Source organism: Schistocerca serialis, chromosome 2 (genome assembly GCF_023864345.2).
Source record: "Schistocerca serialis cubense isolate TAMUIC-IGC-003099 chromosome 2, iqSchSeri2.2, whole genome shotgun sequence".
Lineage (NCBI taxonomy): Eukaryota > Metazoa > Arthropoda > Insecta > Orthoptera > Acrididae > Schistocerca > Schistocerca serialis.
Window position 1 is genome coordinate 972,863,951 of NC_064639.1, and position 13,742 is coordinate 972,877,692.

The 13,742-nt window shown below is 45.5% G+C and overlaps 1 protein-coding gene across 1 annotated transcript in view; it reads right to left on the minus strand.

The window, feature by feature from the left end:
- Positions 1–13,742, minus strand: part of LOC126458375 (polypeptide N-acetylgalactosaminyltransferase 1-like) — a 361,706-nt gene that overhangs the window by 127,955 nt on the left and 220,009 nt on the right. The window contains exon 5 of the mRNA XM_050095350.1: positions 2,584–2,768. Coding sequence (XP_049951307.1) covers positions 2,584–2,768 — 185 coding nt within the window. The remainder of the gene's footprint in view (positions 1–2,583; positions 2,769–13,742) is intronic.

Genomic DNA, 13,742 nt, shown 5'->3' on the forward strand with positions numbered 1-13,742 from the left:
TCCTGGGGAAACACAACTTGAAATGTGTATTCCGACCCCGTGAAAAAACCTTGACTCTACTGGGTTCAGTGAAAGATGAACTAGGCCTTCGAAAACCAGGTGTTTATCAAATTCCTTGTCAGTGCGGAAAATCGTACATTGGGGAGACAGTCCGCACTGTAGAAGAGAGGTGCCGCGAACGCAAGCGCCATACCGAATTACGCCAGGCCACTTTGGTATAAGGACTGGCCATACTATGGACTATGAAAAAACAAAAATACTGTCAATCCTCCTACTTCTGGGACTGCGTTACTAAAGAGGCCATCGAAATCCGACTGCAGGACGATCTAATTAATGAAGACAGCGGCCTTCAACTTAGCCAGGCTTGGAACCCTGCACTCAGCCTGGAGAGAAAGATGCGGTCCTAGAGATCGAGGACCGCCCCCGACGGCGGCAGCAGGGAGATAGCAGACCCCAGTTCAGACCCAGGCGCCGCTTCCCCCACCACCTCCAGTAGCCGCCGCGCCGGCCGCACCGAAGACACCATGAGAGGAACGGTGGAGGGGGTAACGGCTAGTATATATAGGGCGCCGAGAGGAACAGCACAGCATTCACGCACGCGACTCGACGCGGCACGCACGCCACGCACGCACGCACGCACGCACGCACGCACGCACGCACGCACTCACTCCGCTACTCAACTCGCTGCGGCTCACTTCGTTAACGCCACTAGCCCAACGCCATGTTGGGACGCGGAAAGGGAGGCAAGCTTGCTGCTGTGGCCAAGCTTCTGCTCACGCTGGCAGGAGATGGCCGTGGCAACAACAAGAAGAAGAGAGGCCGACCGCAGCACAAGATGCAGTGCTACCGCTGCCAGGAGATCTGACACGTCGCCAGGACGTGCAAGGACGCAGTCGCGTGTCTGAAATGTGCCAAGGCGCATGACACGCGCGACTGCGACAAACCACCGCACGTCGCGCCTACGTGCGTCAACTGCAGCGGCGCGCACGCTGCAAACGCTCGCAGCTGCGCGTACTTGAAGCAGCGGACATCGACCGCCAAGAAAGCGGTACTTGGAGAAGAGGCAGCCGTCCCGCCACCCCCTCCCAAAGGGGGAAACGGGGAGGCCGCAATCCCGCCCAGCGCCACCACCGACGACGCCGTGGCCGCCCTCAAAGCCGCGATGGCGGCAGAAAGAGCGGCAATGCAGAAGGAGATCGTCGGTCTCCACCGGCAGCTGCAAGAGTTGCGGGAAGAACTCAGGACGCTGCAAAAGAAAACACCCGTCCTCGATGCCACCCCCAAGGCGGTACAACAAGCTGGGATGGATGTGTCTACACAAACGGACGTCCCCACGGAACCTGTAGCAATACAGGAAACCGGGGAGACGCCCATGGACGTGGTGCAGCCTGTCTCGCCGCCACCTCCAGATGGGGAGAACAAGACGCAGCAGGACAAACAAGATCAAGAGGGAGGAGGGAGGAGGGATGCACTCTGAAGTCATACCTTTCCCGAACCTGCCAAAAAAATGGTTCAAATGGCTCTGAGCACTATGGGACTTAACATCTATGGTCATCAGTCCCCTAGAACTTAGAACTACTTAAACCTAACTAACCTAAGAACAATACACAACACCCAGTCATCACGAGGCAGAGAAAATCCCTGACCCCGCCGGGAATCGAACCCGGGAACCCGGGCGCGGGAAGCGAGAACGCTACCGCACGACCACGAGCTGCGGACTCCCGAACCTGCCAGCGATGCTCAAGAAGATCGCAACCATGGTGTGAGATGGGCGGTACGACGTCCACAGAAACCCTTACGTTTTCACGCAAGCGGAAGGGAAACAGCAGCCACCACTTCCAGACCGGCCGTTAGAGCTTCGTGGCGGATATCGGGCAATTACGCTCGAATTCGTCACGAAGAAGGACCTTCAAACAATCAACTCGAACCCAGTCTTCACGCCGCGCGACTAGGGCTTGATCTTGGAGGTTGCGGTCGCGCGGCAGAGGCAAGAGGTGCGAGGTGGAGAGAGGATGCTCTCACCTGAGCTGGAGTCCGCACTGAACAACATCACGCGTGAGGGGAAGAAGAACTATCTGCCAGCATGCATGCATGCTAGCAGCCAAGATTTATTACCTAAACCACGCAAGGACCATCCACAACGAGAGGCAACGTTATTCCAACCCGTAAGGATCTTGGAGGAACAGCTATCCACAGCTTAGACTCCGAAACCTCGGGCCAAGGACTAGGCCCGTATGTTCAGCGTCAGCATCACCACAGCATTCGTCAGGAACCACCTGAAGATGGCAGCGTGTACGTCTGCCGAAATATTGTGGAGAAATTACGACGGTACCCGGTCGGATACCCGAGAACTGTTCAAACTGGAAATACGCCGGGAAAATTTCAGATCGCATACTCGTTGTCTTGCCGACCGCACCGCCGTGTTCGGCCTGTTTAGATACCTCTGTATTTGAGTACACATGCCTATACCAGTTTCTTTGGCGCTTCAGTGTTAACATCCGGCGGAAAATTTTGGCGCCAGTACAACCTCCACGGAAAATTAGGTACTTTGGAGGGGAGGATTAGTGGGAACGCTGGACTCACCCCTGTCGCTGGCGTCGTCAACCAGCAGGATCTCGCGGAGCAGGCTCCTGGGGGAGCGAAGCAGCGCGCTGTGGACCGTCCGCAGCAGAGTGGACCACGCCTCGTTGTGGAAGACGATCACCACAGAGGCCGCCGGCAGCTCCGACAGCGACACGTTGGAGCCCGAGCCGTACAGCCGCTGGCACCTGCGGCACGCCGCACCGGCGCCACGTCTACATCTACATTTATACTCCGCAAGCCACCCAACGGTGTGTGGCGGTGGGCACTTTACGTGCCACTGTCATTACCTCCCTTTTCTGTTCCAGTCGCGTATGGTTCGCGGGAAGAACGACTGTCTGAAAGCTTCCGTGCGCGCTGGAATATCTCTAATTTTACATTCGTGATCTCCTCGGGAGGTATAAGTAGGGGGAAGCAATATATTCGATACCTCATCCAGAAACGCACCCTCTCGAAACCTGGCGAGCAACCTACACCGCGATGCAGAGCGCCTCTCTTGCAGAGTCTGCCACTTGAGTTTGCTAAACGTCTCCGTAACGCTATCACGCTTACCAAATAACCCTGTGACGAAACGCGCCGCTCTTCTTTGGATCTGCTCTATCTCCTCCGTCAACCCGATCTGGTACGGATCCCACACTGATGAGCAATACTCAAGTATAGGTCGAACGAGTGTTTTGTAAGCCACCTCCTTTGTTGATGGAGTACATTTTCTAAGGACTCTCCCAATGAATCTCAACCTGGTACCCGCCTTATCAACAATTAATTTTATATGATCATTCCACTTCAAATCGTTCCGCACGCATACTCCCAGATATTTTACAGAAGTAACTGCTACCAGTCTTTGTTCCGCTATCACATAATCATACAATAAAGGATCCTTCTTTCTATGTATTCGCAATACATTACATTTGTCCATGTTAAGGGTCAGTTGCCATTCCCTGCACCAAGTGCCTATCCGCTGTAGATGTTCCTGCATTTCGCTGCAATTTTCTACTGCTGCAACTTCTCTGTATACTACAGCATCATCCGCGAAAAGCCTCATGGAACTTCCGACACTATCTACTAGGTCATTTATAAATATTGTGAAAAGCAATGGTCCCACAACACTCCCCTGTGGCACGCCAGAGGTTACTTTAACGTCTGTAGACGTCTCTCCATTAAGAACAACATGCTGTGTTCTGTTTGCTAAAAACTCTTCAATCCAGTCACACAACTGGTCTGATATTCCGTAGGCTCTTAGTTTGTTTATCAGGCGACAGTGCGGAACTGTATCGAACGCCTTCCGTCTACACACGGCTTCCACAACTCCGTCAGCGCCTACACCGCGCGACTGACTGTCTCTGGATACTACGAGGGTGAGTCAAATGAAAACCTTACATTTGTAATAACAAAACGAAATTTTGCGCCGTTATCCTGTAAGCTGCTAAGCGTGCTACAAACAGCGTGCAGAATGGCCTGTAGGTGGCAGCATAGTGCAGATGCACACATACCGTTGCAGTATCAGTATAAAGATGGCCACCCCACTTGCTACTTGCACCAGGGAAGAACAGCGCTCTGTTATTCGGTTTTTGCGTAGTGAACGTGTGAATTCTATCGAAATTCATCGACGAATGATGTATCTTTGTCACAGCAACAAGTCTACGAATGGAGTAGGAAGTTCGCAAATAGTGTGATTTCAGTGGAAGATGCTCCTCGTCCAGGTCAGGCACAACGAGTTGTGACTCCACAGAACATTGCGGCAGTTGAAGCCATAGTGAAGGAAAACCACCGAGTGACACTGAATGACATTGCAGCATGTTTACAGATTAGTTGTGGGTCAGCACACCACAATGTGCATTATGTCCTCCAGTTTCACAAAGTGTCTGCAAGATGGGTGCCAAGGCAGCTGACTCCTGAAATGAGAGAACGACGTGTTGATGCTTCTGAAGAACTTCTTCGGCGCTTCGAGCGGGAAGGTGACGGCTTCCTTGCAAGAATCGTTACTGGGGACGAAACTTGGGTTCACGTCCACCAACCGAAAACGAAGAGAGCGAGCAGGAATGGCGCCATTCCTCATCACCAAAACCAAAGAAGTTTCGAACACAACCGTTAGCAGGGATGGTTATGCTGACACTCTTTTGGGACGAAAATGGCGACATTTTTAGCATTACATGCTTAGAGGGACCACTGTCACCAGTGCATCATACACAGATCTCCTAAAAAATCATCTGCGGCCTGCAATCAAATCAAAGCGACGTGGATTGCTGTCAGCAGGTGTCCTTTTGCAACATGACAATGCAAGGCCCCACACTACCCGCACAACAGTTGCAACAATCACAGACCTGCATTTTGAGTGTCTTCCTCATCCACCATACTCACTAGACCTTGCCCCCCAAGTGATTTCAGTATGTTTGGATCACTCAAAGACGCAATGGGAAGAAAGTAGTTCCGTTCTGATGAAGAGATACGCCACGCGGTGCAAGAGTGGTTGCGTCGACTACCAAAAGAATTTTTTTCTAAAGGAATTTATGCACTTTGTAAGAGCTGGAGGACTTGCATTGAGGGTGCGGGAGATTATGTTGAAAAGTGATACAGCTTTGTACCACTTCTACACAGTAAGTAATATTTGAAAAAATATTTAAGGTTTTCATTTGACTCACCATCGTACGATGAGTACCTGTTATGTAACCTTACTATGACCTCCTGAGGTCATCCAATCTACACTCTAAGAAAAGAGAACAAGCGCTACAAAGAAATTATCCAAATGGGACAGAAATTGGTAGATGTGATGTACAGTCGTGGACAAAACGAGCGAGACCCCTCGCCTTTTCGTTATGCTGATCCGCACAACTTCAAAGTCTGCTACACAGCATAACAGGCAAGGCGACGAAGTGCTACCAACATACCATGGAAGTTCGCTCAGCTGATGTCTGAGATAGCTAGCCCTGGAGAAACTCGCGCTTCGAAAACGCCACAGGATCGTCTGCCACCACTTCGTGGGAATCGAAATACCTCAAACATAAGCTAATGTGTTGTATTGGCATATCTGTGACTATGACTTGGATCTAAAGTGTGGTTATGGATAGTACGTATGCTCAGATTGCGAATCTAACATCATGAATAAAGACAAGGGGAAAAGAATTAGGCGTCCTTCCTCTTCCCTAACATCAAATACATTTTAGTTATTCTTTCTTAAATGGACTGCGCAGAAAATCATTCACCAGAAGTGAAAAACTTTTTAGTAACACCAGATGATAGTAACAGCTTGCCGACGCCGGTTAGCCGTGCGATCAACGGCGTCATATCGCGGACCGCGCGGCTCCTTGCGCCGTCAGTCCGAATCCTTTCCCGGGCATGTATGTGTGTTAAGGTTAGGTAGGTTGAAGTAGTTCTAGATCTAGGGGACTGATGACATAAGCAGTTTGGTGGCATTGTTCTTAGAGCCATTTTTTGACCTTTCGCACAAATTTTCTTTACATAAACGGCCGTGTCTTTAGATTTCGATGACATAGCTCACTTTTTTACACCACCAAGGGACCGTATACCGCAGGAAGTGCTACTTATTTCCGCTTATTATGTCCACCCGTACTCGAGGTAAACGGGTTTTAAGGGTTGGGTAGACAGTTAGACGGTCAAGAAAGTGGGACTAGTAGGGTTCCATTTTTACCGATTTACGTGACGAAATCCTAACAACGTAAATAGCTACCACAGTTACTGAATATGAGGGCCGTATAATTTCCCCTACTCTTTATTCGAAATGTTCCAGTGGCAGTCGATACATCAGCATATTAATCGTAGCTACGCTTTCGATCCAAATCACGTTTACAGGAATGCAAATAAAATCCATTTGCCTATACACGTGGTAATTCAGATCCCACTATTTATGCCACCGCGTTTTAGATGTGCGAGCATTCCCATTGTTAGCTACCTTAAGGAACACTGCGGATAATGAACGTTTTCTGGCTGGGGCACGTCTAATGGAGAATTCGAAACATTGTAGAATACGTTTGGCAGCTACGTCGCTGTTTATTTCCTGAGGTGGTGCAGAATTATCCTACTAAATTTACTCGCAAATAACAGTTTTTTGTTATTTCGATAAACATCCCGAATGAGTGTCACGTAAGCGGTGACATAAAGGTGGACAATTCATGTTTTTGAGTCCGGAAAGCTCTATGCAACAGAAACTACAGATCATTTTGCCATTTTCATTGCGAAGTTGCCGGCTAATTCATGTCTGGGGTAATAATAGAGGGCTGTTTGCCTGGGTTGTCTGCTAGTGTAGTGAAAGGTGTTTTCTACTGCAAGGGAGGTCTGGTTTGTTTTCGGTTCTAATTTCTATGGAGGCAGATAGACTATCAGTAAAGGAATATTAAAAAATTATCGCGCCCCCAGTACGTTTTATTGCTATCTTTATTCTGTACCGGCGCCCTGTGGATGTCGATATGAAACCGTTGTAGAATTTCATACTTGTTACTGCCTACTTTTTCCGCTTCCGTCAATAATTGAATTACTTAAGTGTGGCACTGAATGATTTTTAACTGAATTTCGTTATGAATCTTCACGCATTGCTAAATTTGCACACTTCCATGGTAGGTCAGCAACGATAATCCAGTATGACTGGTCTGAACGTTGACACAGACCATTTCGCGACCGAATGCGCATAATATTTTGCTCATTCGTAACGATCGGGGTACTTTGTCTTACAAAAACAGTTACGTTATCTCGATGAGCTGCAATTCCTTTTTGTTAGTACAGTTCATACTAATTAGCGTTTCTTCTTTCATTTATATCTTATATTTAGGTTTTGTGGTTAACATACTAATCAGCATTATAATAGTCTTACACATGATTGAAAACAGTGTGACAAATTTCGGATAGTTTGTCAATTTCACGCCTGTGCGTAGTATGCTGGTAGCACTTCGGCGCCTTGCCTGTTATGCTGTGTAGCAGACTTTAAAGCCGTGCGGATCAGCATAACGAAAAGGCGAGGGTCTCACTCGTTTTGTCCACGACTGACAGACAAACGAAAGATTACAATTTGAGAAAAATTGGATACTTTATTCATGAGAAAGAGCTTCACAAGCTGAGCAACTCAGTAACGCGTTGGTCCACCTCTGGCCCTTATGCAAGCAGTTATTCAGCTTGGCATTGATCGATAGTCGTCCGCTGTCTAGTGCGTCACGCCTCAGCTGGTCATCGCGGCTCAGTTTGAAGTGAGGCTAATCACTGAAGACTTCTACTCTAGTAAATGAGATCAGAGGACGGAGAAATGTCTTGGGACGCCACGGACAGCGATGGAATACCCAAACTGACTGTCGCTCGCCATACGGCCCAACAGCCAGGAGTAATGGCCTGGGGTGCCATTTCTTTTCATAGGACACCTTTGGTTGTCATTCGTGGCACCCTTACACCACAGCAGTACGTAGACGATATTCTAAGCCCAGTTTTGATGATGATGATGACTGATTTATGGGGGCGCTCAACTGCGCGGTTATCAGTGCCCGTACAAATTGCCAACCTTTGCTCAGTCCAATTTCGCCACTTTCATGAATGATGATGAAATGATGAGGACAACACAAACACCCAGTCATTTCGAGGCAGGTGAAAATCCCTGACCCCGCCGAGAATCGAACCCAGGAGCCCGTGCTTGGGAAGCGAGAACGCGACCGCGAGACCACTAAGCCCAATTTTGTTAACTTTATTCGCAAGCCATCATGGGCTTTCATTCCAGCAATATAACGCCCACCAACACATGGCGGAGTTTCTAATGCTTGTCTTCGTGCTTGTCAAACCCTACCTTATGTGACGGTACGTAACATAAATATTGACATTTTTAGCGGTTGTAAATCGTAGTTTAGGTATTTTATGAATATAATTAATGTAAAAGATGTAGTTAATGTTCTTGAAACAACTGATATGCAGCGATAGCATCTTTATTTAATGTCTGTGAAAATAAAAATGGATCGAAAGAGACGCGATTGTACGGTCGAAGAGAAGGACGTATTTTGTGATAAACACACTATTTTGTTTCGCTATACGGAAGGCAGCCATTGAGCGGCTACACATATTTTATGTAAGTTATTCGTATTTCTGCTTAAATAAACTTGTTATTATTATTAGAAAATGAATTTCTTTGTAATACTTGTCACCTCAAATGCTCGCAGTGGCTAATTATTTTTAATAAGCATTTTTTCAGTAATTCGCGCTGCGAGTTCATCTTCCGATGCAGCCTCTGGTCGGCCATTACGCGCCGAAGTATTAATTTATTTTTCAGTGTTAATAGTAACTGTAAATGAGAGAGAGTTCGTTATAAGAACCTTTTTAAATTGCAACAGATAATTAATTTACGTTAAAGTTCATGTTTTGAAACTATACAGATTCCACGAGTTCAATGAGTTTTATCTCGGCCGCTCCACGGCAACAATCGAAATTCTCTCAAGCCTTGCTTTGCAATCAATAAATAGAAATTAACAAAATTACATTCAATTCAGTTAACGGCAACTATATTTTAGTCATCACGTTCAAAATCTAAAGTTGGTACATGAATAACTGAGGCCCTTCAAGAACCCGTCTCATATTTACTTATGCACGTAAATAAAAGTGATAAGAATAGACGATATCCCTGAGAGAAAGAAGCATGCTGATAAATTAAAAATAAAAATATATAAAATATATATATGTAATTTCCTTTGTATACGACGTCGAATGACACCCGACGTCACATGCTGATAAATTAAAAATCAAAAATATATAAAATATATATTAATAATTTTTTGTATACGACGTCACGAATCTCAAACGGACGTCACAAGTGGCGCCATCACAAGGGACGTCACACTCAGCCAGCAAGGTCACCGGATCTATCGCCAATCGAGAATGTTTGGAGGATTATGGGCAGGGCCCTCCAGCGACCTCGGTATTTTGACGATCTAACGCACCGATTGGACAGAATTTGGCGTGATACCCTCAGGAGGACATCCAACAACATTCAGTTAGTGCCAAGCCGAATAACTGCTTCCATAAGAGTCACATGTGGACCATCGCGTTATTGACTTGCTCCGTTTGTGAAGCTGCGGAGATCCCAGACTGTGGCGTGTCTTTAGATTTGGAGAAAGCCTGCGACACCTGCTGAGGAACAGATACCTTACATGCTCTCTAAACGTGGGGCTTCCGTGGCCGCTCGCCCCGTTTCCTTTAGAATATTTTTAAGCGGGCGTAGGACGTCAAGCGGGCCGACTTGGAGCAGGAGAGGCACCACAGGACATTTAAATTTCCACTGTCTATACTTTTACAAGTAAATTCATAAAACTTTGCCAGCATGACCAGGAAGGATTCAGGATTCATACTCGTTGCAGTGGAAGTTCAAAAAGTAACAAAATAACTTTTTTACATGTGAAATTTCATCATTTTATCACTTACTATTGGCCGCATTTGTTGCTATAGGTACACTTTTCTTCATAAGTAACAGAGACTGTTCGATGAATTTTGTACAGCATACAAACCATACTTACAGGCGTATGAAACTCTAGAATCTATTTAATTTATGAAAAAATGAATGAGCTGTTACGTTTTAAGCTTTATGTTTAGAAAAAAAATCAAATTTTGTAGTTAATCATCTCAGTTTTTACCACAGTTTCTAATAGATTTGGAAAATTCTAGAGTTTCATACACCTGTAAGTACGGTTTGTATGCTGTGCAAAATTCATCAAAGAATCTCTGTTACATGTGAAGAAAAATGTACCTATAGCAACAAATCTAGCCAACAGTATGCGAAAAAATGATGAAATTTCGTATGTAAAAAAATTTATTTCGTTATGTTTTTGAACTTCCACAGTTGTGAGTGTGAATCCCGAATCCTTCCTGGTCATGCTGACAAAGTTTTATGAATTTATTTGTAAAAGTATAGACAGTGGAAATTAAAATGTCCTGTGGTGCCTCTCCTGCTCCAAGTCGGCCCGTTTGACGTCCTACCCCCCTTAAAAGAATGACTTTTCCAAACATGTTTGGGTTCTACCTTCTTGGACTCCATTACCCAGGAAAACGGTGTGCCTCAGGGTTCCAGGGGCATTGATCTCCTTGCTATCGCCATTAACCGTATAATGGCCTGTCTCACACCGGGTATCTCTGGCTCCTTTTTTGTTGACGATTTTGCCATCTATTGCGGTTTTTCACGGGTCTGTCTCAGTTATGTCTCAATTGTCTTTACTCGCGGAACATCAACAGTGGCTATCGTTTTTCCACTGACAAAACCGGCACGATTGGTTTCTCCCACCATCTTTACATCTTGTGCCTGTTGCTCTTCTATTCACTGAAACTACGAAATTCCTGGGGCTCCCGCTCGATAGGAAACTCTCTTGGTCCTCCCACATGTCTACCTGGCAGCCCAAGGTATGCGGTACCTCAATGGTCTATGTGTCTTCACTTCTGGGGTGCAGATCGAACCACCCTCCTTCGTTTATAATGGTTCCTTGTTGTTGTTGTTGTTGTTGTTGTTGTTGTGGTCTTCAGTCCTGAGACTGGTTTGATGCAGCTCTCCATGCTATTCTATCCTGTGCAAGCTTCTTCATCTCCCAGTACTTACTGCAACCTATATCCTTTTGAATCTGCTTAGTGTATTCATCTCTTGGTCTCCCTCTACGATTTTTACCCTCCACGCTGCCCTCCAGCACTAAATTGGTGATCCCTTGATGCCTCAGAAGATGTCCTACCAACCGATCCCTTCTTCTAGTCAAGTTGTGCCACAAACTCCTCTTCTCCCCAATTCTATTCAACACCTCATTAGTTATGTGATCTACCCATCTAATCTTCAGCATTCTTCTGTAGCACCACATTTTGAAAGCTTCTATTCTCTTCTTGTCCATACTATTTATCGTCCATGTTTCACTTCCATACATGGCTACACTCCATACAGATACTTTCAGAAACGACTTCCTGACACATCAATCCTCGATGTTAACAAATTTCTTTTCTTCAGAAACGCTTTCCTTGCCATTGCCAGTCTACATTTTATATCCTCTCTACTTCGACCATCATCAGTTATTTTGCTCCCCAAATAACAAAACTCCTTTACTACTTTAAGTGTCCCATTTCCTAATCTAATTCCCTCAACATCACCTGATTTAATTCGACTACATTCTATTATCCTCGTTTTGCTTTTGTTGATTTTCATCTTATACCCTCCTTTCAAGACACTATCCATTCCGTTCAACTGCTCTAGCAAGTCCTTTGCTGTCTCTGACAGAATTACAATGTCATCGGCGAACGTCAAAGGTTTTATTTCTTCTCCGTAGGTTTTAATGCCTACTCCGATCTTGTCCGTTGGAAAATAGACTATGGGAGCTTTTTTTATGCAGATGCACATCCACCCCTCGTATGCCGTCTCAATACTATCCACCACTGTGGCAGCCATTTGGCCACTGGCGCCTTTTACACTAGCCCGGTTGAGAGTTTGTATGCAAAAGGTGCTGAACTACTGCTGGCCTACCGCTGTGACTTTCTCCTCAGCAGGTATGCATGCCGTTTGTCTGCCAATAAACCATCAAATTTTTCTAAAACTGTAACCATTTTTGGCTGTATTTGTACATTACACCTACCGATTTCCGACCAATTTAGAGAACTCCTCCGTGGTACGTCATTTTTTTTTCCTCTTAGAATGTGTGAGGAGCATACCTGACACGACGAAACGCAAACTTCAGGTGTTCTCCAGGATTCCCAGTGTGGTTCATTTGAACATCCCCCCTCCCTCTCCCCCTCCCCGCCAGTCCCTTCTGCCCACTTGTCATCTCAGTGTATTCAGACGACTGGCCCAGGACGTGTAACGTTTCCTGGTAAAACGTGCTTTATAACTATGTGAGGCGTAGCGCCGTATACTTATCCTGCCTTGGAGGCGGTCAAGTGGGAGATGTGTCTCAGAGCTGGATAATGACAGATGGTGACGCCACACTGGACGCGCACGTAGTTTATGTATCAGCCGATAGAGGACAGTATTGGATAGGGGACTGTGATTTTAGTTTCGATTGTGCCCACTAGAGCGCACTAAAGTAATAGAATGTTTTTCATAAACTGCCCTAGTATTATCATAAAGTGTTATTATGTCTTTTTGTGTAGGTAAAATGTTATAAATGTGTTTTAGCAGTATGAATGACGCGTGAGTGTGGCTTAAAGTTAATGTGAAGATAATTGTTTAACGAGTTATGTAGTGGGATTTAGTGTGGGAACATTTCGAAGAAGTATGGATGTGGAGAAAGGGGATTTTTGTAGAATAGATTTGTAAAGTACGTTTATGGTAAAGGGAAATTTAATTCAGATATAAATAACAATAGTAAATAACTTTATGCATAAACAAAACTTGAGCATATTAGATAATTACGTCGGTAAAAAGTGCAGTCGTTAGTTTTACTATTTTGCGATTGGTTATTGATGAAAAACGCGGATTGACGCGGGAGAATGTTGTTTTGCTATTGGCTGTTGAGTAAACTGACCAATGGTAAAGCAATATTCTTCGCGCGCCTTTCTCTGCTGGTAGAGAAGACTTATCGTTAGAGTATTCTACAGAGGAGTCTGAACCTAGCCATGAAACAGTTCGGACGTATGTAATGGTAGTAGTTCTGATGGAAATGATAAGTTTCCGGATCTAGCAGTGTTTCATACATCAAATGTGTTGTAAAGTGACTGCATAACTATTCCGATGGGTGTGTAGAAATTTCGGAATTTTTAGGTGAATTTTGTGACGAGGAAAGACAAATTCCGCTTGGCGTATTGAGCAGGCCGGTGGCTAAAAACTGTGACTGCATTAAGTACAGACATACTTAATATTTGTCGAGCATTCTCAATCAAAAACAATCCGTATTTTTGTAGCTATTACGTTTTCGGAAAATGCAACACCATAAACTTGCTAACGTGAGTGAAAGGGATTGTGAGTGACTGTGTTAAGACTAGCACGGGCTTGGCAGTGATACTTGTTCACCTAAGTTTCAGAATATATTAATTGAGGACAAAATTTCCAACCTTTCATTTCGTGTGAAAACTTTCTCCCGAAACGCAGATTAGTGACTTAAATTGCAGCCTGGTTCACGTCGAAGTACAGTAGGTTTCGCTCGGCTTCCCTACTGTTGATCTGCTGAGACTATGTTCACAGGTACGTCGTAAAGGAACCGGGCCGCTGCATATGTAATTGCAATTTT